Genomic DNA, 24,659 nt, shown 5'->3' with positions numbered 1-24,659 from the left:
AGATACATTATTTTCATCTTGACTAAAATATTGTATTTAGCATCAAAAATCTCAGTGGTTTATGAGTGTGAGAAACATGGGAGGGAGAAGTAGAAAAAAGTGGCTTGCACCCAACAGCCTCTCACATGTCTGGTGTTCTTTGCAGGGGTTGGGTTCGACAGAGAGGCCAGTGTGCGCTGTTCACTAGTCCATTCTCAATCAGTGCTTCAACGGCGAAGGAAGCTAAGGAGACGGAAAACTATCACTGGCATTCCCAGATGCGTGCAGCAAGATTTTGGTGTGTGAACTCTTTTATTACTCTTTAATTTTCCATTATATGTTTATTTACCGTAAAGAATAAGACAAATAATAACAATAAATGGAATGTTTAAAACATTATTACTGAAAAATCTTTTATTGTTTTTTAGATTCTGATGAGTCTCCGGTGGCCAGAGAACGTACAGTGATAGTTCATACCAACCCTGAAATTTGCCAAGAGGATCTCACACTCTCTCGTTTCAGCACAAAGGACTCTGGTTGCCAGACAGAAGAATCCCTGATTGTTGGGGCAGCACCCTCACGTAGACGGATCAGATCACAAAGGGTGCAGGGTGTGACTGTGTCACTATCCCATTCCACAGGCAACATATCTTCTCTGCCTGACAACTCTGACACAATGTTCACCGCCTCAGTAGGCTCCCATCTGCGTTCTCGAAGCCTCCCGCGTAAGGCAGGGCGAATGGTGGACGAAGGCCATGATGACAGTGATGAGGATGATGAGGAGGAGGATGAGGAAGAACTGTCCCCGTTTGAGGCAGAGGATTTCCTACCAGTCCCAGGGGAACATATTCTAAAAGATGATGAAGAAAGCACTGATGACCAGGCAATCCCAGAGGACCAGCATAACAGTTTGAAATTCAAGCAGCATGCTGGAAGTACAGAACATGACTGGATAGAGAGGGGTCGATCCCATCTGCCTCGGAAAGCTGACATGGGTAGCTGTGAGATTTCCTCTAGTTCTGATACATTCAGTAGCCCCATTCACTCCGTTTCCAATGCTGGTGTGCTGACTAGCCAAATGGACCACAAGGAAGATCACCAATCCTCGAGCGGCAATTGGAGTGGTAGCAGTTCTACCTGTCCCTCCCAGACATCAGAGACCATTCCACCTGCAGCCTCACCTCCACTCACCGGATCATCCCACTGTGATTCAGAACTATCGCTGAATGCAGCTACCAATACTAATGATGACTCCACTGGCTTCATTATTGATCCATATCCTGGAGACCAATCACAAGACCTCCGTAGCCATAGGACAGGTTCATTTACTTCCACTGTGACTGACATGCTTGATGATGCTGGAGTCAGCACTGCCAGTGAGGGTGAGTGGAGCTATCCACATTACAGGCACAACATGCCTTGCCATCCCGACTTCAGTCCTAAGCACTCTAGGGCAGAGAACATCCTAGAATGCCCCAGTTTTGCTAGCATAGCCACTTTAGAAAGTTTAACAGATAGGCCACCATCTGAAAAGGCTGACACCACCTCACACTTTTCTGTAGATGCTGAGGGCTACTATACCTCCATGCACTTTGACTGTGGTCTTAAAGGTAGCAAAAGCTTCACATATAACTATGCATCTGTAGACCAGCAGCAGGCAGAGTATGGACATCAAACAAACACACTTGGGAGACGTAGTCTCTCTCTAAGTAAACCAAAGGTGAAGCCATCCCCACCAAAACGCAGCTCATCCTTGAGGAAAATAAGCAGCCATGTTGGACCTCCCACTGACAAGATCGAACCAAAGAATGCTGTTGGTCAGAACAAATCTATGTCTTCCGGTGAGAGAACACAGCATGTGCGGTTGAACGGAGGCTCCTCAAGTCAGCTCGAGAGTGAGGAGCCACTGGGGGCTTGGGGTGTTGAGAGTTCTACAGAAATTCCAGAAGTTGCTTTGTTTGGCGCCACAGAAACACATTCCTTCAAGGATGAGGGAGCTGTCCAGTCAGACTATGCAGATCTCTGGCTTCTTAATGACTTGAAATCCAGTGATCCTTACAGATCATTGTCAAATTCCAGCACAGCTACGGGTACCACTGTCATTGAATGCATTAAGTCACAGGAGAGCTCTGAGTCCCAGACTTCCCAGTCCGGATCTAGGGCCACCACTCCTTCATTACCATCGGTGGAAAGTGAGTTTAGATTGCCTTCACCAGAAAAGCTGGTAGGTCTAGCGTCACCTTCCAGTGGCTACTCAAGCCAGTCAGAGACACCAACATCATCTCTTCCGTCAACTTTCTTCCCAAATGCTCACCCAATGTCCCCTACTGGTGGCAAAAGGAAACCCAAAGTCCCAGAGAGGAAGTCCTCACTTGCTTCTTTGCAGCAGTACTCATCCAAAAGGGACCTTGAATTGCCCATCATACCTCCCTCCCATCTTGACCTAAGTGCCCTTCCCAATGTTAGCAAGCCTTCAATTCGCAAAAACCAGATGCACATCCTCCACCAGAGCAAACAAAAAGCAGCAGCTTCAGCAGATACCAAGCGTGAGAGTCTGGCAACTTCAGATTCTAGTGATGAGCTGGCAGTCACTAGTCCTTTGGCTATCACTCCTACAGTACTTCGTTCAGTTCAACTACGTTCAGTTGGCAAATCTGGAGAAGGGAGCCACGATCGACCTATAACTGATACTGCCACTAGGCCTAAGTGTCCCACTGTGACTATCATTACCCCACCTACTCACAATAAACCCCATGAAACTAGGAAACCTCCACCCTATAGACCCCTTTTCACAGAAACCTCCTCTCAGGACAATTGTGAATCACTGTTTACCCCAGTAGATGGACTAGCTGATAAGAATATAGCAAGCCATTTTGGTGCAAGAAATAGATATGACAGATTAGCCCCATCACCTCTTTGGAGCATGACTGCTTTTAAGGCCCCGTCTGAGCAGATGAACATGGATGAAGTGATGTCTGTGAATTCTCGAGAAGTTTCAGAAGAGGTGAGCACCTCAGACAATTTATTTCCTCAGAGTAGTCTGGAAGTGGAGCAAATCCAACCATGGAAATCTGAGCCAAATGAGGGAAGCCCTGGTCAGAATGGTGTAGGAAAGAGGTCAGATAGTCTTGACCAAGTGCCTGATATTGTCAATCAAAGATCAGAGACATTGCAAGCTTATCTAATCAGTAGTGCTGGAGAAGAATCTGTAACATCAGGTGTTCCAACCAGAAGTGCCTCACAGGAACTTGTACAGGAAGGATCAACACCAGACACAGAGGACTATTTCAGCAAAGGTTTGTTTGTGTAATATTTCTATTACTAAGTAAACTAGCTTCCATTTTGTGGAAAGTTTAGACATTTTGAATTGGAATGAGTTTCAGATTGTCTATTTCAGAGTCAACACCAAGCGATCCAACTGTGTCCCCTCTGACAGACGAATCCAAAACTGAGGATGATAGTGTTTTCCTTTCACCAAGTAAAAGTCGCACAACAGAGGATCTCTTTGCCATGATTCACAGGTGTGTTTATCTGGTAGATTTTTGATGATCTGAGAAAGTGCTGAAAAACCGCAAAATATTTATTGTCTCTTGTTTTGTTTTTTTGTCATCTTAGGTCAAAACGAAAAATGCTGGGCAGGAAAGATTCTGGAGAAAAGTCAGTGCGGAGCCGTTTAGAGGTTGTTTCTGGGAATGGCTCTGCTACTAATTCTGCAACCTCGCCAAGCACCCCAAACATGCCTGCAAGTCCATCTACTCAAACTGGGGCTCAGAAAACCCCAGGCCCAATTTACAGGAGTGTCAAAAAGTCCAGTACCTCAAATGAAGAGTTCAAATTGCTGCTGTTGAAAAAGGGAAGTAGGTCCGACTCCAGTTATCGCATGTCAGCCACAGAGATCCTTAAGAGCCCCGTTGCACCCAAAAGCCCCGGTGAGCTCCTGATGGAAGGTTCTAGACCATTTGAGGAGCCACTCTCTCCTTTACATCAGCAACTTCCAGAGGGAACTCCTGAGCACATGCCCAGCCCCTTTCCCAAATCATATGCTGAGGGCTATTCTCCAAAAGCTTTTCCCACATCTGCCTCAACTAGACAAGGTCGGTCAAGGATGCCGCCAGCTGCGAATAGCAGCCGCTACAGTACACGCAGTCGACTATACACTGCTCCCATGCAGGCCATATCAGAAGGGGAAACAGAAAACTCAGATGGAAGCCCACACGATGACCGTTCCTCCTGAAAAATGCATCTTGACTTTTAGAATCAGTGTAGACAAAATCTTTGACATCAAGTTCATAATGCTGGGCACTTGGCATACTCAATCCTGTTCTTAAGAAGACCGTAAACAAACTACGTAGCATCTGTACCATTTTGTATCAAGAAGAACAAAACATTCTAATAATGATTTTCAGTAGTGGCGTTCTAATAACTTCTATGAACATATTTATTTTATGTGAATACTTTGTGTACGTTTCATTTTAGAATGAGAGTGGAGAACTACACTAATCACTTTGTAATTACTCACAGTGACTCAGTTGTGGATGCTTTTTATCACACATTTAATATTGTCTAGAAAGATAAAAACAGTACTGTACTGGGCTAACTGTGAAAATGAGTCCAGATGGTATTAAAAGAAGGGAAAATCTTTCTTGAACCTAACACACAGACTGTTTATGGCAGACAGCTTGGGACAATCAAAGAGTGGCCTTTTGTATAGTTAGCTGTAGCATAAATGGGCTAACTTGAAAGTGCTTTCAAGTTAGCCCCGCAACTGGATATTATTGGGCAAGAAATGTAGCTGTGTTTGAATATCCTGATGGCCAACCACTATATTGCACTTCTTTTGGTACTGAAAAAAATATGTCATTTTGACATTTAAAAGAAATTTTACAAAAATGCCACAGAAGAAAAAGTGACATAAAAATAAATATATATATACGAATATACATGTAAAAAAAAAAAAGTATTTTTAATGAGATTAGCTTAAGAAGATAAAAAGCAAATATTTGGCATTTTTAAGATATTGAGCTTTTTAATGCACCATCTAATAATTTTAAAGCAATGCTGTAATTAATGGCCACATGATTATTTGTTTTCATTCGGTATTTATCTTTTTTAAGCAAATTTCTTAAAAATTTTTTTAAAAAATCAACCCATGGTTTCTATATCAATAAATTGATTTAAGAAAAATGACAACAGCCACAACACAGACACTAAACGTATTCTGTGAATACTGTAACAATTGTTTCTAAAGTATATATAATTCTGCTCTTTGTGAAGTGACTTTTTTGTTATTGACCACTGACCCACACAGCAGGACTAATACTGTGCAAGCGTTTTACAGCCAACTTGAAATTATGCCTCTTCTGCAGTAGTTGTAGCTTTTCTATATTTCACTTTAATAGATCAAATTAACTGCATGCAATAAAACTTGAGGGGAGCCGATATTGGTACATCATTTTTTAAGTGTATCAAGGAATTTGCCTCCTCAGATTTGTAAGGCCATGAGCTGTTTATGTCAAAAATCTGATTGAAACACTCTTGACAATCTTTTCAAAGGCATTTACATGTAGTAAACAAATCATGGCAGAATACTATCGTAGAAGGATAAGTAGAAGTTTTTAGAAGTGTGTAGTGGACGTTTTGGTCAGGAGACCTTTGCAGTTTGTGTTGCTTTGGGTTTGAATTTGCAATGTTGAGAGGGCAATGAGGAAAGTTACATGAAGGACTTAAAGTTTGGTATCATTCTTGAAACTGATGGAAAACAGATTCTTTTCTCAATGCTGTTGCTGTTTGTGGCACAGTAAGATATCCAAAGAAAGACTACAGAGGTGTAGAGTCACGTCAGACTGAGAGACAGAGCAAGTCTGCAGTAAGAGGGTTTGCGTCTTGATAAAGACTTTCTTTTGCTGGGGCAACAAATAAATCTGTGCATATGAGGATGTGCAGAAAAGGATGCATAATCAAAGATAAAAAAGGTTGGAAAAAAGGTTGGAAAGGACAGGTGAAAAAACATGGACCTTCACTACTGTTTGATCATCGTTCAGCTTTTTTAAAATCAGTTTCCAGGAGCCACTTCGTGTTTTTCATTTTGGTACCAATGCAAAAGGATTATTAGTATCTTGCTGGCTTTTATGAAATATTGGGCTTTGATACATTTATGACTGCAGATTTATTTATGGATTAATGGACTTATGTTTTTCTTTTCAGAGGTTAAGCTTTAGTTGGTAAACACTGGTTTCAAAAGACAGACGAATTTAATGCAGAAAAGAAAACCACTTATAAATAATATTTTTTTTAAAAGTTATGGCATAAGCTACTCTGTTAATGATCCTTTGAAACCTAATGATGTCCAGTGGTGTATTTGGCATTTCTCTCCTTTGTACCATTGACCTTCTGGTGTGTTTGCAATTTACCTTGCTTGGTGAGATTTAGTCTTTGGATCAAGAATCAACTATTCGATCACTAACAACTAACTAGCTTTAGGTAACGATGTTATACAAAGGGAAAAACACACATTTATAAATCTGAGCAATCTAAAAGTTGGCAAAGACTTTGATTATACATCTCCAAGACAGAGGTAAATGATTTTGTAAGCTACCATTCCAACATTGTAAAGTCTAACCTTAAAATTTGCACTGATGTTTAGTATGTTTGTGAAGGTTTTCTCATTGTCTATTGCTGTACCTAAGGCTATTTAAACAGGAATAGTTAACACATAGCAAAAGCAATTATGAACTGAAATCTCATATTGTTAAAGTTAATAAAGCATGCTTGGTGAATGGTAACATGCAAAGATTTGTGTACCAAAGGATTTCAGAGTCAGACAAACACTTGCTGTACTGAACACACACAGTTACGTGATGTCTCTTCTGGTACTGAAGTCTTCAAGCAACTAAAAAGATTTTTTTTTTCTTTTTTTGTAAAAACTTGTAAATAGAATACCTTTTAAAATCGTTTCAAGGGTGTTTCTTATGTAAAATGTTTTCAAAGTTTACATTAATTATAAGCCTTTGTATATTTTTGATCTGTGCAACACTTTTGAGTCTTGTATTTATTTTTTAGTAATCTTTGTGGAAAGTCCCATTGTAAAATGTCTCTAAAACTGTTTGCCAGCTTGTCTGGCTGTTTAGTAAATGTGCATAGAAGAGGCCAATAAATGTGACTGCTTTAAACACATGAACGCCTGTGTGTTGTTAATGTTCATTTATAAAGGGTTGAAGTATGGTAAATTGTACCAAATTTTAAGTCATCATTATATGAAATATAAAGCTCAAGGATGCAATGGTTTTAATAGAGTTTGAGATGCTGTAGTAAAATAAAATGAATGGCTTTTTGTTAGTCAAGTGTTAAATTGCAAGTACCTGCTCTACTTTGACAGGTGTTTTCATAGTTTTTAGTTTTGAAATACTTTTATTCCACCGTGTTTCAGTGCTCTTTGAGTCTTAATACCAGCTAGATGCTGTAGTTTTGGTTAATTAGTGAACTAAGAGCCACCAATGATGATGTTTAACAAAAAAATAAATAATAAATGTTTGGTTTTTCCATTTATTGATCGGCATAGATCTACAAGCAAAGGCTAACTAGCATAAGTACCTCGAAAAGCATCATGCTTGTATTGCAGATTAGGTCAAACACATTTTGCTCTCATTATAAAATACTGAATCCACAGTGCAGTTGTCATTGTTTTAAGAATGTGGATATTTGCACTGATTAGATGAAGTGAAGATTATTCAGTGATCTTTGACCAGGATGTTTGCGACTCCTTGCACCTGAGTGAGCTGAAGACAGTCAAGTGTTGCTAGAAGCTTCTGTGGGCCGGACCGTTTGGGAACAACTGTCTCTGTCAGACGCTGAAAGAGAATATCACTGAAAGAAAGTGTAAAAACTAAAGTAAATATAAATGTAAAGGTTATATGTATTGGTATTACATAACACAGTTTGACTCAGTCATTGCAAAAGGATTACCCATAGTGAATGGTTTTGACATGCTGCATTTCCAATCCTTCAGTCCGGAATATGACATTCTTCAGCACACAGGGCAGTGGGTTCTAAGAGAGAAAATAACACAGCACAAGTCACATAAATACAATATACAGTGAGTCATCTGAACTCACAGTGATGACGAGGTCTGGTGTGCACAGCCTGAAGCTGAACTGTTTGGCCAGAGTTTGTCCAGTCTCAGTGACCTGTCCAGAGAGAGTGAGCATCAGCGCCACATGACACACTAGATAGTCCTTATTGGGCGAGAAGTGAGTGTATAAAACTATTGACAGCCGACCTACACTAGAAGTGTCCAGCACATCACAAAACCATTCCCATTTAGACAATGTTTTTTGGTTTTGAATCTTCAAGAAAAGTGTATACAGCCTACCTACTGGATGTGAAATATAGGTTATTCATCTAACACACAATTATTCTGACACATTTTGTTTACATTTGTCCCCCATCAGGCAGACAGGTTGCTGTATAATGTTGCTTTAGTGTTTAATATCTATGCAAGAACACCATATTATAGTCAAGCATTATAGAAGTACTGATTCAGTCATTACTGAAACACTTGCCATTATTGGAGAGAAGACAATAATGCTTATAATCACACATCAAATAACTGACATTAATTACAATGATTATAAATTAAGAAGCTGACACAAATATTTATTAAACACAAAGCTTCAAATAATACAGTTTAATAAACCGGCATGTGATAAATTGTGACACCATAGACAAGATTCATTCAATATTTAATATATTTGGTTGTTTTAATTTTAATCCACAAATATATTGTAGATCCTTCAAAATAATTATACTGTATGAGATAACCATAAGCAGAATGTTTCTATAGTTACTCTGGAAAATATCAAGCATCAAGTCTAAATCTTTTCATGAATATCAAAGTTGGTGAATCCATGCACCTGAGTGAGCTGAGGACAGTCGAGAGATGCAAGAAATGTATGTGGCCCATAATATTTAGGAACAAAGGTCTCCGTGAGGCTGCAATCCCATTCCTTCAAACCGGAAAATGACATTCTTCAGTACACAGGGAAGTGGGTTCTGGAATTAGATTTTGAATGTCATCTCTTTGCCCACTACACCACCACAAAGAGGCTGAAAGAGAAAGACAGTCAGGCACTAGTCTGCAAATTCTAATGCTTCTTATAAGAAATTAGTTGTGTGAAATCTAACTTGAATGCAAACACTGGCAGATGCGCACATGAAGAGTTCATAAGAAAGAAAACTCACGATAATGATAAGATCCGGTGTGCGCAGTCTGAAGATGAACTGGGTGGTCAGTATCTGCGTAGTCTCTGAAACCCATCCAGAAAATGAGAGCATCAGTGCTGCTTGATCCAGCAGGTGTTCCTTGTAGTCCTTGTAGTTAGTTTGGGCTCCGGTGTAGAACCTGGCTGCCACCTGGCTGTACAGAGTGAGGCTAAGAGGAGTCCTGCTCTTGTGCTTCAGGATGATGGAAAGCACTGCATCCTGACCAACGCATGGTCCGTCACCCTTCATACTGACTTCAATGATCACATCCTCAGTTTTGGACAGCGGGAATACCGACTGTTTGGAGCCATTGCGACAGGCTGTTTCCACAGCAATTCCTGCACCGTCTGAACCTGGGGAATGGGATAATATAATAAATAATTATACTCATGAATATTAAATGTGTTGTTTTTGGTTACTATGCATAAAACATCCCTACTTCGAAAAATGAGTGAAATCACGTATGCCACTGTGACGGAACTAGCCTGTAAGAAAACCAACTAACTATATTATCAAATGCTTGATTTTATATAATAACATATTGAATTTTATATTTTATCAGAATGCATTGCTATTTTTGAATTGCCATCGGTAGAGAATGATGCTTTTCGTCCATAGAATGGTGTAGCTATGATATCTAGCAGCAGGCGCTAATTCTGCATGCTTATCAGTCAAACCAAGACGTCAGAAACCAAGACATTTGGCTTTAGTGACTGGAGTGTATCATTATGGACCTAAACGTACTGGTATTTTCTACATGTACAGCTCACACTGCAGTGATGTGTTTCTGTGATGTTCATCTGTAGGTTTTCACCTTCTGGGTGTTTGTAGAGGTGTGTTATGTCTACACGATGATCTGAGCCAACAGCCTTGGTGCTAAAGCAGTGACCTACTGCGTTCTTGTCAACCTGAATTACTGCGAACTTTTCATTCACTTTATGCTGCCAATAGACTTTATCGCTCTTCACCTACAACATAAAAAGTCAAACCTTAAGTAAACAACAACAAGTTGTAATTCTGTCCATTTATGTTAAATTATGTTCCTAGATTTGAAGCAGGATCCAGAGTTATAATGAATTTAAGGGTTTAAAGTTTCAGTATGAATTAGCTATAATTTTATAATTGAGACAGCATATGATATATTTCCAGAATCAAACCATCCAAACCATGTGTGACAGAATTGCCGATGTAAGGCATTAACATACTCCAGCAGAAAGCAAGGGCTTCATGCTGAACCTGTCCACTGCGGATCGCAGCAACAGAAACAGGGCAGCAGAGAAGATTGTCCTGGCTGGTCAGTTGAGGAGTGAAATCAACCACCTGCCAACGTCGAAACCAGACGGCAGATCCGGTCGAGTCATCCAGGCCTCATTCCACATGTGGTAGTTCCTACATTAAGAGGAGAATCAACCAAGAAAGCTTAAGAGATAAAGAAATATGTAAAACAATCATTGTATAATGCAATCATAATGCTATGTGATCTTACCAGACTGGATAACGCTTTAGATGCTCAATTGGCTCAAATTTCTCATCCACATAAACATCAGTTTTCAATGAAATATCAGTATCATGAGCAGAACTGAAGTTTGAGACCGGACGAGTGGGAATGCCCAAACATCTCAAAACTGAGGACAGAGAGAATATGAGAGGAACAAATTAATTCAATACATGTATCTAAACACAAAAAAATTTTCTTGGACGGTTCACTTTTTTCTCAGTCCAATATGTTTTAATATCCTACTTGTGTTGGTGACTCCAGCATAGACCCAGCACAGTCCATACTGGACAGGTTTTCCTCCACTTTTGTGGTACTGTTTCAGGATACTGTTTTCAGCAGAAACATGCAGCCAAGACTCCTTCATCAAACTAAGATATCACAGAACAAGCAATTAACAAATGCATGCACTTTTTATATGAATCAGAATGAAAGTCTGGATCTTACTTGACCAAAGTTCAATGTTCTGCAGCCAATCTGCTGCTTAGTTCCATAGTAGATTCTTCCCATGTCATTCAGCACATACTCAGCTCTCTCCGCCTCATCACTCAGGTACACGCCATCATCTGATAAAGAGAACATTTTTAAATATTTAACAGTATTTTCTAGTTTTTCCTCATTATTGTCCAGTTTCAAGCTTAAGATGTGGTTTATAAAATGAAAAGAGGATCCAATATCTTGGCACACGCATGTACACCAGGGGTTGAATGTAAATATTGCTTTCAGTTGAAGTGGCCTTTCCTCCTGGGCAGCTGGTTACGATAGTAAGTTTGTACCGTCCAATAGAAGCAGCTGACTGAGCGTAAACACACAGTTTGATTCGGTTTTGCATCTGTTCAATGATCCTGGCTTCCCAGGAATCTTTCTTGAATTCCTTCACTGTTGGAACAACCATGAGCCTCTCGCTCCCTGCTGATGGGATATTACCTAATGAAACCCACACAGGAAGAGGAAATAATGGTAAGGGTATGCCGTTAGAATATTGTGATTTTTCCGGTTTGTATTTTGGACGAACATAGAATAACTACAGATTTTGCACTTGTTTTGTCTTTCTAAATGTAAGACATTATTAGCCAGTTTCTTTAGGTTGTCAGAACACATCTGGGTGGGTAGCAAGATGGCATCTAATGAAAAGAGGCCTTAACTGACTCAGCTCCAGGTGAAGTTGGTCACAGTATGGATCGAAGGGTCACGACAGCTCAATCCACATCTTAAAACACTGTCCTCTGCGGATGATGAGGTGATCGCTAAGATAACGATCGGTGTGATGCTCTTGTCGATTCCGTCCCATCCTGGATTTGATGAGGTCAACAGAACAGACCTGCAATGGCAGAGCTGAGAAATAGAAAAGAAGATGATAATTGATGAGAGTAGGGCTGTCAATTCTTTAAAAGCCATGACAATTAATTTAACTTGATTTAAACACATCATCATCTTTACATCATGCATTACATTCCAAAGACCTCGTACCATTTACCACAGGCTCCGCATGTGTCCACGAGGAAACATTTGTGATTCTAGTGGTGACATCCTCAGAAACAGATGAGCCACAAACCTCGCTGCATGTCTCTGTCCACCTCTTTGACTCCAGTCTGACAGCTTTAAATGATCTTTCATAAGAAAACGTGATTAGTTTCTCATCGATGAATGATCATAAACAAAACTCACACAATGAACTATTTGAAAGCAAGTTGTTGGGGTTTGTTAAGGTCTTTGGCTCAGCTCCTTACAAGATTTCATTGTTTCTCCTTAACTTCTTTAACCCTCCATTGTATTTTTATTAACAAAATCACAAGGGTTCGTTGTATTTTGTTATTCCTTCCAGAATATATTTATTGGCCTTATTATTTAACAGAAACTGATATTTGCACAGAGAACTGTTTAGAAATACAATACTGGGCATCATGTGATTAAAATCATTTGCATTTATCAATTTCTAGAAATGATATTGTCTAAAATCAGATCATAAGAGCATGAAATAATATTTGAGCTCATTACTTACATGGTTGTAGTCCTTTTCCTGAATGTGTCTGAAGACTGTGTTGTCTGAGACTTAATGAAGCAAATGAGAAGTAAGTCTCAGTGTTTCTAACCAGATCAACCTGGTATATATATTCTTATTTTCATCTCCACCCTGACCCCAGCTCAGCACTGGAGAGTGCGAAGAATGTCCTGTCTGATGAGAGAGTTAACAGCTTATTTAAATACTTCATCAGCACAAATTGTCAATGTAAAATCATTGCGCTATTAAAGATGTTATGTGTTGTAAATAGCTCCAATGAATGATTTCATCCTATGAAAAGTCATCTAGATGGTCAACATGTTGTCCCATTGAGAGTAAGATTTCAACATCCTATAGACACACCAAATACCACATTGTTTGCTAGTAATACAAACATGTCTAACATTTTAAATTAGCCATGCCACTGTTGCATTTGATACATTTACTTTGTGTATTTTATTTTACCCATTAAATTTAGTGTGTGTGTGTGTGTGTGTGTGTGTGTGTGTGAGTATATATATATATATATATATATATATATATATATATATATATATATATATATGTGTGTGTGTGTGTGTGTGTGTGTGATTCTTTATTTAAAAAATAATAAAAAATAATAATAACACTTTCTTAGGGATAAAAACCTAAGTCAGATTATGCTGTAAACTCTAGGGAGCCCTTTTAAATAATAAGCTTAAAATTAACAACAAAGCCCAAATTAGATTTAATAACTATTTATTTTTTTAATGACAATAATCAACACTCAACTTAAAAATAATTGTATGCCAACATGTAAATTGCAGATTATGAAGTTTAAAAATTACTACCTTTCCATGACTTCAGCCCTGCCCCTAGGAGCCTCTTTCGAACCATGATTTGATTCCGATTATTTTTGAGGTGCTACTACCATCATTTAGATATTATAGATAACAAATCTAAATCTGACAGACAGACAGACAGACAGATTCTTAGAATCATAATCACTGTCACTGTAGTGTACAACACTGTCACTGTTGTATAGTGTTATTCCTGCTTCCTGCAGCCATATCACCCTGGAGCCCAAGACCGGTTGCCCACTGAAGCTAAGCAGAGCTGAGCCTGGTCAGTACCTGGATGGGAGACCTCCTGTGAAAACTAGGTTGCTGCTGGAAGAGGTGTTAGTGAGGCCAGCAGGGGGTGCTCACCCTGTGGTCTGTGTGGGTCCTAACGCCCTAGTGTAGTGATGGGGACACTATACTGTCAACAAGCACCATCCACCATCTGATTGATTTGATCGTTCGATTTTATTCTAAATCCGCGAGTGGAGTGCACCTGCAGCGCGTTAGCATTAGTGGGAGGGAGCTTTCCACAATAGAAAGAGCGTTGAAATGAGAGGGACAGTTTAGTGTAAAGATAAGAAAACATGAGACATAAGCCTGACAGTATGTTAATGTAAAAAAAAAAAATGCTAATAATAATTATAATAATAAAATAAATAAAACATGTTTATTCTGTGGCACCTAAAAATAATAATTTGGCACTAAGTTTTTTTTTTATTATAGTAGCCAATGGATCCTTGGAACCCTGTCACTTAGACTTATATGTGAATCATATTTACAAAACACCAAAAACATGTTGATATACTCAAATATATCTTTCTCAGATAACTTAATACATTCCCCCCATGAACAGGCTTCAGAATGTATTACAGTCATAAGAACACAACCCTAACAAAAAAATAAAAATAAAAGTAAAAGAACTGAAAGAATCTAAATGAGAAAAAGTCAGAGGGAAAAAGTCAGAGGGAAAAAGTCAGAATTTTTAGTTTGTCTTGCGATTCTGTTTACATCTCTGAATTCTGAGTTTTTTTTCTCAAAATTGTGAGATAGAATGTTGCAAAAGCTTCCATATATTAGTCTTTCCATTCAAAAATATCACATTCTATATCTTGTATTATTACAAAGACTACAATATGTAATTCAGTATATTAAGTGCTGTTTATTTGTAATTATTTGTGAAATGTCCTCACAATTCCTGAGAGAAAACACACACACACACGTCCTCATAGTCACACTTTCCACACATATACATCAAGCATGTCTATTTTTATCTTTATTTCACAGAGCTGCTGCTTTTCTGCATTTTGTGTGTGCCATAAAGAGGATTTATAAAAACTACTGAGTGATGACATCTGCTTTATATCATACTTGTCAGATTAAATCGAGAAAGAAGTAGTTAATCTGTCTGATTAATTCTCTTAGATGACAAATGAGGTTTCTGGTTAAACCTCCTTTCCCATTATCACTTAAATGACTCAAATTTACACTTATGTAAAGCAATAGGCTGTGAAATCTAAATAAATACAGCAAGTGAAACAATCTTATGTAACACTAAAGACTGCACAGCTGTATTTAAGTTTAAAGAAGTGAGACCCATTTTAAACACTAAATGCCCTCTCATGAAAAATAATGGATGAGGGTAAATGCAGCGGAGCATGTGGAAAGCATGCATACATCTACATCAAGCCACTTTGTCAGTACAAACCTTGCAGCAACGTGACATCATGCAATGATCATGTGTTCAAGACCGTCATTCAGGATGACTGTGAAATGGAAATGAAGTGTCCGTCTCATTCAATAAGTGTAAGTGTGCATGCTGCACAACGGGTTGTGATCAACCCCCACTGCAACTGACCGACAGAAAGCTGTGATGATGTTGGACTGTGAGGATTCTTGTGTCAAAAACCGAGATTAATCTTGAAACTGGAAAAATGAGGCTAAAAGTATAAAGAAATCTCAAATGCAGAATAAAAGCATTACAAATAATACATGAGTGAATTGTTTATTTCTACAGTTAAAACTATCCCTTTTCCCAATAATAAACAGACCTGTACTTGCAGTTATACAGTATGTGACCCTAGAGCACAAAACCAGTCTTAAATCACTAGGGTATATTTGTAGCAATAGCCATAAAACATTGTGTGGGTCAATATGATCCATTTTTCTTTTATTCGAAATATCATTAGGATATTAAGTAAAGATCATGCTACATGAAAATGTTTTATACATTTCCTACCATAAATATATCAAAACATAATTTCTGATTAGTAACATGCATTGCTAAGAACTTCATTTGCACTCAACTTCAAAGATGAATTTCTCAATATTTAGATTTTATTGCACCAAGATTCCAGATTTTCAAATAGTTGTATCTCGGCCAAATATTGTCCCATCCTTACAAACCATACATCAATGGAAAGATTATTTGTATACATTTCTCAATTTCCAAAAATTTACGCTTATGATTGATTTTGTGGTCCAGGGTCACTAGCAAAAACAATCTGACTAGAAAGAAAGAAAAAACATTACGCTTAAGTTTTACTGATGCATTTTATTTAGTCTAACTAAACATAAAACGATCAGTGTGCTGCTTCAAATTAATTATTAATAATTGGAAAAAAAGATATCATCAACCAATCTCACAAAATAACCCCATATTAAACTTCAAACAGGTTCTTGTATTAGAGTTTATTTTGCGGTAAGCGGGACAAGGATGATAATCAAATAAATACACAGACATAAAATACTGATTTAAGTGAAGGTTATTTTATTACCCGAGACAACTGCAGAGTGCAGCAGACGTGAAACAATAGCAGCTGTGTAAGAATATGAATGAGTCGCTTTGTATAGAGCAAGCTAATGTTAGAGGACATTTTATTGTAATTTTTTTTTTATTATATAATAAATTAAAAGAAAACACATAGAATACAAAAAGTACATAGAAGCTAGTATTAGGGTTTTTTTTTTTTAAAGAAAATAAGCAGTTAGTAAATGAATAGAGTGCAAGTCTAAAAGAGGCAAGTTTTTTCACATATTTAATTTATTTATTTAAATATGTGATTTATGTTACAAGTTATTAGAATATATAGCTACTTTTGGATGCCTACCAATAAAGAAAGATGCTATGCACCCTAAACAGCCTTTTGACTGACTTACTGCCTTTGATTTCAGACACAACTAAAATTAGCCAAATAAATTATGTACAGTAGGATACATGATTAAACATGGGGGTTTTTTGTTACCAAATAAAAACAAATGCTTATTTGTGCTTCACAGTGAGCTTCAATGAGCGTATTCTTGATGCAGTCATATGGCACTATCGAGGTACAGCACAAATGTGGAAGGGTTCAGGAGCAGAAGCGATGGCGACTGTTCTTTTGAGACTCAGTGTTTCTCCCTCAGGTGGCAGGAAGGTAAAATGCTGCATCAGAGAGATAAAGAAGAGGAAGAGCTCCATACGAGCGAGCTGCTCACCTGGGCACATCCTCTTACCTGGAAATCAGGCTCTGGATCAGTTTTTGTATTATTATTATTGGTTTATTATTGTATTATTATTATCAGGTAGAATTAATTCAGCAGGAATGCATGAAATTGACCATAAGTGACAGTAAAGATATTTAGAATCTTACAAAAGCTTTATATTTCAAATGAATGCTGTTCTATTAAGAGTAATGATGCTGAAAATTTAGCTTTGCGTCACAGGAATAAATAAAATATATTCAAATGTTAAACAGTTATTATAAAAAATTGAATGTTCTAGTCCTTGATTCTGATTGGTTGAGCCGCTTTTGAAGCAGTTGTAAATTACTCTACAAACATACATCTTTGTTTACTTCTGTGTGTTGCTCGGTAGCCACTTTGTTGGAACCACAACTGGTTCTGAGGAACTACATTTTTTGGTGGAAGAATACTGTTTATATTAATATCATTACACTTTATTTGCTCTGTTTTATTCTGTGCAACCTTACTACGGGCATAGAATAACCGTTTTATAAAACCAATAAGCCACGTGAAGCCGTGGTGTACAGTGAATTTATAACAGCTACGGGGGTTTTAGGCCATCCACTTTGCATCGTGTTATAAATTCACTGTACATTACAGCTTCTTGGGGTTTATTGCTTTATTTGAAACTGCAGTCATATTTATAAAGTAAATGCAGCCTTGGTGATCATAAGAGACCTCTTTCAGAAACACAAAAATGTACTGACCTCAAACTTTTGACCAGCAGTTTATGCGTGCATGTATATATTTATTTTAGTTATAGTTGATATATTATGTTATTATATCATTATGTTCCTCCTCATGACCTACCTATGGAAAAGGGTATGAAATTTTCTCTCTTCAGAAATTTGCCATCTTCATCCAGAAAGTGAGCAGGATTGAATTCATATGGATTGTGATATTCATTCTTGTCCTCCAGAATTGGCTTCAGCATTGGCAGCACCATCACACCCTGTCAAAACGTAAGAATTCGAACATTAAACAAAACTGAAAGAATGCTCTCTCCGGTCTTCAATAATCCTTGCATCTAATGCTATATCTAATGTGAATAATCATTGAGATATACAGTGTGGTTCTAAAATCTCTCTTTTAATTTTCCTTTTGATTTCTGGTTAAAATATGACCTGGATTCTATTCTACAAACGATAAGTTATGACTTACCTTTGGTATGAGACATCCTGCTACTGTGGTGTCTTTGCTGGCAACTCTCGGTGGAATGAAGGCAAGAACATTTGCGAACCTCAGAATCTCATGCATCACTGCGTAGGTGTACGGCAGATGTGCCCTGTCTTCCATCAAGGGCTGACGCATCTGTCCAATCACCTGATCAATCTCAGAATGGACTTTCTCTGTGGAGCATGAATGTGCATGAGTAGGTGGACATGCATATACGTACACATCTGCCTAACAAGTAGACAACTAATAGGAGCGAAGCGGCCCACCTTGCACTTCTTGAAACTTAGCCATGTAGAGTAAAGCCCAGCTGAGTGATTTAGCAGTGCTTTCGGTTCCTGCTCCAAACAGATCCAACACACAGTGTATCAGGTTTTCCTCAGTGAATTCGGCCTCATTGTCCTTACACTGAAAATAATGGAAAGATGAGGAATGGCATTCAATACATAAAGGGTTAAACACAGAGTGTGTTTCATTTGAAATGCTTGAATTATCAGCTAGCAAATGTGCATAAAAACCTAAGAAAAAACTTGCAAGCATCGGCTAAAATCAGTAACCTTCTCAATTTCCTCCAGATAACAGTCAATGTAGTCTCTAGGACTAGATGGGTTTCGGTCGTTTTTGTGCTTCCTGATTTCCTCCTTAAAAAAGAGCTTAAGCTTGGAAAGGTTGGCAAATGCAGTCTGGTGCTTTCCTGGCAGCAGGGACATCAGAGCGGGAAACGTGTTATACAACTGTTGAGGGACAAACACATTTGGACTTTAGAAGGTTATAAAGCTTTGCAGGAAATGACATATTTTAATAAGCATTGAATGCATGAGTTAAAAGTTAAAAGTCAATAGTCAATATGAAATCAAAATTGATCATAATAACTTTTTTTAATGGATGGCCCTAGTCTTATTCTGCATGTATTTGTGCATGTTTTTCCAAAGAACAAGCATTTGTCATTGTAAGATCCAAATGGGTTGCAAAACAGATTCAGATTGACTTTGTAAATTACAGTTAAGACATTCAGCAACTACAGCATGCCTTTATTTTTATGAACACTTATTACATTTTCCAGAAAGTGGATGTCAGCACAGTGTGGTAAATGTATTTTTTGGTGAATGCAAAACAAATCTTTGCATTAACAATTTCTAAACAGCAAAAAATATATATAATAGTGTAATAGTGTTTCAGTGTCTTAAACCAAAGAGGGTAAATATCAAGAGATAGATTATGTTGGTCATCAAATATGCAATCGCTCCTTTAGCCGTTGAATTATAAACACTAACACAGCACTTTTCTCTTTTTCTTTCCTTTTTTTCCTTTAATGTCAGGGTATGAAAAGTGTAGTGTTTTAAATATATAGAAGTTTCTTCCTTTTGTTAAACAAAGAATGTGGGTAACCACGTTCCCCATTGAATGGAAAAAAAATAGAATGGAAAAAAATACTATAGAAGTCACCCATACTGAGGATACCCCACATTCTTCAAAATATATTTTATATTCAAGAGAAGAAAGAAACTCTTACAGGTTTGGAACAGCCTTTAATGACTGTAGGAATGCATTATCATCACAGTCTGTGAAAAGGGTCTAACATAATACATTTGCTCCCCTACCCGGCCCCAGACGTTGATGGGCAGCTTAAAGGTTTCATCTGAATACTGCAGCAGCTCATGAAAATGATGGTCGTCATACTCAAACTTGTAGCCAAAAACCAGGCTGCATATTATATTGCCCACTGCGCAGGTCAAGAGGTGATGAGGGTTGAATGGCAAACCTTGGAAAGCAAGGAGAGAAAGAATGGTTACAGTTGAAAACTACTTTCAAATTGTTGCCTTTTGAGAGCAGTATGTACTCGGAGATATATGACTTGACACAGAAATGGTGCTCACTGACCTTGCTTGGTTTGCAAAGCACTACAAACAAAGCGACACTCCTCCAGGATTGAGTTTTCTAGAGTTTTCTTGCCCACACCGAAATACTTCAGCGTTGCCAGAGCAAAACGCCTCTGATGACGCCACATGTGTCCACTAGAGAAGATCAGACCTACATACAAAAGGATAAACAAAATTTAAAAAAGAGCTAAATCCATGATCATTCATTTTTGGCCTGCAAATTAGCTACTGGGTGTGATATTTGCATATCTTTGCAAAGCTGTGTTACACTCTGACAATGAACAATCAATCTGTGCCAAGAAAAGAACAAAGTCTGACAAACTTTCATACACCATCACAATGACAAGTTTGTCACAAAATGTTGGCATGTAAATGTGGTCTGTCATGTGTTGATGAATGGCGGTTTGATGAAAGTGGAGCATTTACAGCTTGTAATTTCAATATATATAACTTTTAAATTGTGGAATGTATGTTTTCATAGTACTGAATGAATGAACCTTTTTATTTCAAGAGAGGAAAATTCAATTTCCATTACATCAGAATCACTATAATGTTTAAGGCAATGTATGTCATGAATAGTTCTGCATATCTTTAACTACAAAGCTTGCTATTGTAGCCATTGCTGAAGGAAATTTTACCACCATCGCTGGAGCTTTTCACAGTTAATATCCAAGCTATTTTATTGATAAACAAATTAGCTGTATCTGAAATGTTGTGAATCCATATTAACATCAAATGAAAGCATAATTAAGAAATAATCCACGATGTTCTACAATATTGCTGCATAGTTTCTTTTTGATATCTGATTTAACAAGGTTATTAACAGTCATTTTTCTGAACGTTTTAAAGTGTAAATGGTGTTATTCATAGTGATGTGTTGGCTGTGTTTGCTGTGTCTCTCTACCTTTCCCTTTACAGATCTTGTCGTTCACAGGGAAGTACGGCCGGTCTGTGAAGATGTCCGCCTGCTCCACAAACGCCTCTTTGAAACTCTCGTATCCAGTGAGCAGTATGCAAGGTTTGTTTCCCAGATACAGTGTGCTCACATCTCCATACCTCTCAGCAATCTGATCAACATGTTATATTATAATGTACACAACTGTAGTAGGCATGTCATTACTGCTCTTCATACAACTGAAAACGTACCTTTGGAAAAACCTCCATTGGATCACTGAAGCCTATATTCAGTACGTTTCCAACCAAAGGCAGGGGGAAGGGTCCTGGCGGCATGTTGTTTGTATGAACATCTCGCAGGTGTTTGACCAGCAGCAGCACACACAGAAAGATCAGGAGACCCTGAACATCCATCCACTGACCCATCAGCTGTGACAGAACTGACGCCATGCTTACTGATACTAGAGGCAGGTTACACACAGGAAGAATACTTATATACATATTTTAGAAATCATTCATCTCTATGTGACCACATATGTCTGAACATTTTAAAGTGTAAATGGTGTTACATTTTAAAGTACTTAAATGTCACTGCATTAGAAACTTTTTAAAGTGTGTTTATAAGCTGAACTTGAAGTTGATATACACAGTACAGACCAAAAGTTTGGACACTCATTCAAAGAGTTTTCTTTATTTTCATGACTATGAAAATTGTAGAGTCACACTGAAGGCATAAGTCCAAACTTTTGGTTTGTACTGTATATATAAACACACACACACACATATAAATACTACCAGTTAAAAGATTTAAAGGGGTCATATATGATGCGATTTCAAGTTATCCTTTCTCTTTGGAGTGTTACAAGCTGATTGTGTGTAGATAAGAACGCAAAAACACTTTATTTGGCCTTCTGAATGTTAGATGCATTTAGGAATTGTGACGAGTGGGGTGGGGCCGAGAGACATGGGAACAGGAGCGAGGCCGGTGGAGTGATTGGAAATGAGCGATACCTGCTCGACCCACCGGTCTCGAGTCCCACGGAGGAGATGGAGGGATATAAAACCGGAGCGATGACAGTGACGGATGAGAGAGGACCAGGCCTGGGCTTTAGTTTGTGTTTGCTTTTTATTTGTGCTCGTCAGTCGTCCGTGAGGGGCTGACGCACTGTTTTGTCTTTATTTTATCTGTTAAGTTTGAATTGATTGTCTGCCGGTTCCCGCCTCCTTCTTCCCGATGATTGTGAAGGTTTAATTGCTACAGGAATCTTTAAGATTACTTACAAGTTACAACAGAACAGCAACGCATTTTATGGACGACAGTTTCGTGAACCTAGGAGAAGAGGTAATTGTGACTTAGCTACGACAATCTGGTGCTTCTGTATCAGCAACTGTAAGTATGTTTTGTTATTAGTTTTTGCTATTGAATGTTAACATTTTTGCGCGTCGTGTGTGTGTGTGTGAGTGAGAGAGAGAGAGAGAGAGAGAGAGACAGACATGTTCACATCACAGTGGCGTCAGCTGTCTTATGCCCGGGACACACCAAGCGAGTAGCAAATCAGACACATGGCGAGCGACAGTTGGGCTAGTTTGTTTGGTGTGTTCCACTCGCCGGCTCTCTTTGGGCTTACATTGGCGGCAGCTTGCCTCATTCAGCATGTTGAATCGGTGTCGGGGACATCGGGGCCGCCGACGAGAATGAGAGCTCTGATTGGATGTTCAGTTTAGCGAACGAGTCAGTGCAGAGAATTAAATAAAAAGTGATAAAAACAAGCATGTGAACGAAGGCGATACAGATAGAAGGCTGTTTAAATGTTACATGATATTTCCCAATCATTCTAATACGCAAATGTTTGCATAATAACATGAGCTGCTTAAAATGATTAACGTTATTTACGTTACTGATATTCAAAATGTTAAGCAAGCACTGCTTTGTTTACATTTTGTACATCTGCGTTTATCTCGTATATCTTTGTTTCGGTTTCTCCTTTTGAATGATGAATATATACTTTTAAGAACTGTTGATATGAACAGCTCGTTCCTCGAATGCATGCGCAAAATGCACATGTTAGTTTGTCCTCGGGTGTAGTCTGTGCGGTGTGTTCCAGCCAAGCTGCTACCTTCCGCTCCCTCTGTTGAAACCAACACATAAGTGACTAATACTGCAATTCACCGACTGGCCACTGGAGGCTGGCTCCAAAAGGGAGTCAATCCCATAGACTCCCCATGTTAAAATGCCCAACTTTACAGCAGATTTTTTTTTTTTTTTTACTTTTTAACATCTGTGGCTTGTGTACTGCAAACACATAGGAGCTTCATCACTGTGTCTTTCACGTGACTCTGTTCCCCTTTCGTGCTTGAACTGATGGTAAAACTAAGGACATTATTAACTGTCTTTACATTTATTTTGAAAGATGAAGCTCGCGATTATGGAGTGCTTGCAGTGTTCGGCCAATCACAATGCACTAGGTCAGCTGGCCAATCAGAGCAGACTGTGCTTGTCAGAAGGAGGGACTTTGTAGAAAATTACATGTTTGAGAGAGGCGAGGCATAGAGGACATAAAATAATGTACAGTATTTGAAAAATTATGTTTTTTTTTTTTTTTTACATTAAAGCATCAACATTTTCTGTTACACCAAATACACATCATTAAAAAAAGCATCCTATGACCCCTTTAGGACAGCAAGATTTTTCATGTTTTTTGAATAATTCTCTTCTGCTCACCAAAGCTTGCATTTATTTGATCCAAAATACAGCAAAAGCAGTAGTATTGTGAAATAATTTAACTATTTGAAATAACTGCTTTCTATTTTGCAGTATTTTGGATTTTAAAAAAATGCAGGCTTGGTGAGCAGAAGATAATTATTTAAAAAACATTAAAAATCTTACTATCCAAAACCTTTTGACTGGTAGTGTGTATAGCCCCTCAGTAAAAAACACGTCCCAGGCAACCATTTCCCTCTCCCTTGGAATCCTCCTAACCTTCCCCCTACATTTTTGAGCGTATCTTAAATGTCCAAACACTTTCAGAATATATAGTATTAAAACGTTTGCTAGGCATGCTCACAAAGGTTTAATATTGTTTTATACTTCACAATATGGTTAAAAGGACATGCAAAATATCAGGAACAAGATTGTATTACTTTACTTACCCTGTGTTCAGACCAGTTTGTTTCCGAAATTCTTCAATAAACCTGAAGAAAACACAACCAGTTACTATATATGTAGCCTACTGTAGAGGGTCTGCAATGTCTGATAACTACTTAGATTAATTCAGAAGCTCAGAATTTTTTTTTTTTAAATGATGTGTTCATGCTCGAGCTTCTAACGTCCATCAGGGATATCAAAGGTCGATTGTCGCCTGGTGGGGCCCCCAGCATCTGATCATATCATAAATAGACCACAAAACTTGATATCCATAATTACATAATCAGCGTATCAACAGTATTTTAAGATAACGCTACCATAAAGCAATTAGGGAAAGAATTTTCACTAGCTGCCAATGAGATTAGAATAAAGAATTGGTCATGTTCGTTTAAGCATACATCAACAGTGTCAGAATCGGATGGTTTATAGGCCAAAAATATGCAGCCTATTGTCATTAGGCCTATTTATCACTTTAATAAATATATATCTCCAAAACAAAACAAAGACTGAT

General features: G+C 38.1%; 3 protein-coding genes and 1 pseudogene across 7 annotated transcripts in view; 1 reads left to right on the top strand and 3 right to left on the bottom strand.

Annotated features, from left to right (window-relative positions):
* nhsa (Nance-Horan syndrome a (congenital cataracts and dental anomalies)) overlaps positions 1 to 7,152 on the top strand; it is a 92,555-nt gene extending 85,403 nt beyond the window's left edge. For all 3 annotated transcript variants that reach the window (XM_052594233.1, XM_052594231.1, XM_052594232.1), the window contains 4 exons: positions 146 to 277; positions 408 to 3,275; positions 3,377 to 3,500; positions 3,595 to 7,152. In XM_052594233.1, coding sequence (XP_052450193.1) covers positions 146 to 277; positions 408 to 3,275; positions 3,377 to 3,500; positions 3,595 to 4,213 — 3,743 coding nt within the window. In that variant the 3' untranslated portion in view covers positions 4,214 to 7,152. The remainder of the gene's footprint in view (positions 1 to 145; positions 278 to 407; positions 3,276 to 3,376; positions 3,501 to 3,594) is intronic.
* A 342-nt stretch (positions 7,153 to 7,494) lies between these two features.
* LOC128011551 (protein-glutamine gamma-glutamyltransferase K-like) lies at positions 7,495 to 8,288 on the bottom strand. The gene is made up of 3 exons (XM_052594065.1): positions 8,091 to 8,288; positions 7,942 to 8,024; positions 7,495 to 7,842 (listed from the first exon to the last, which is right to left on the bottom strand). Exons 1-3 carry the CDS (start codon positions 8,181 to 8,183, stop codon positions 7,707 to 7,709), a joined length of 312 nt encoding a protein of 103 aa, XP_052450025.1. The 5' UTR covers positions 8,184 to 8,288; the 3' UTR covers positions 7,495 to 7,706.
* Positions 8,289 to 8,943: 655 nt separating this feature from the next.
* LOC128011680 (protein-glutamine gamma-glutamyltransferase K-like) lies at positions 8,944 to 12,205 on the bottom strand (annotated as a pseudogene).
* Positions 12,206 to 16,301: 4,096 nt separating this feature from the next.
* Positions 16,302 to 24,659, bottom strand: part of LOC128011550 (cytochrome P450 2J4-like) — a 30,506-nt gene continuing 22,148 nt past the window's right edge. For all 3 annotated transcript variants that reach the window (XM_052594064.1, XM_052594063.1, XM_052594062.1), the window contains exons 5-14: positions 24,154 to 24,195; positions 21,256 to 21,464; positions 21,014 to 21,176; positions 20,111 to 20,260; positions 19,831 to 19,991; positions 18,787 to 18,963; positions 18,499 to 18,637; positions 18,218 to 18,405; positions 17,867 to 18,008; positions 16,302 to 17,047 (exon numbers count right to left, since the gene is read on the bottom strand). In XM_052594064.1, the coding sequence (XP_052450024.1) occupies positions 16,872 to 17,047; positions 17,867 to 18,008; positions 18,218 to 18,405; positions 18,499 to 18,637; positions 18,787 to 18,963; positions 19,831 to 19,991; positions 20,111 to 20,260; positions 21,014 to 21,176; positions 21,256 to 21,453 (1,494 nt within the window). In that variant the 5' untranslated portion in view covers positions 21,454 to 21,464; positions 24,154 to 24,195 and the 3' untranslated portion in view covers positions 16,302 to 16,871. The remainder of the gene's footprint in view (positions 17,048 to 17,866; positions 18,009 to 18,217; positions 18,406 to 18,498; positions 18,638 to 18,786; positions 18,964 to 19,830; positions 19,992 to 20,110; positions 20,261 to 21,013; positions 21,177 to 21,255; positions 21,465 to 24,153; positions 24,196 to 24,659) is intronic.

Source organism: Carassius gibelio, chromosome B23 (assembly GCF_023724105.1).
Source record: "Carassius gibelio isolate Cgi1373 ecotype wild population from Czech Republic chromosome B23, carGib1.2-hapl.c, whole genome shotgun sequence".
NCBI classification, from domain to species: domain Eukaryota; kingdom Metazoa; phylum Chordata; class Actinopteri; order Cypriniformes; family Cyprinidae; genus Carassius; species Carassius gibelio.
Note: the sequence above shows the minus strand (reverse complement) of the source record. Positions and strands in the feature narration are given on the sequence as shown.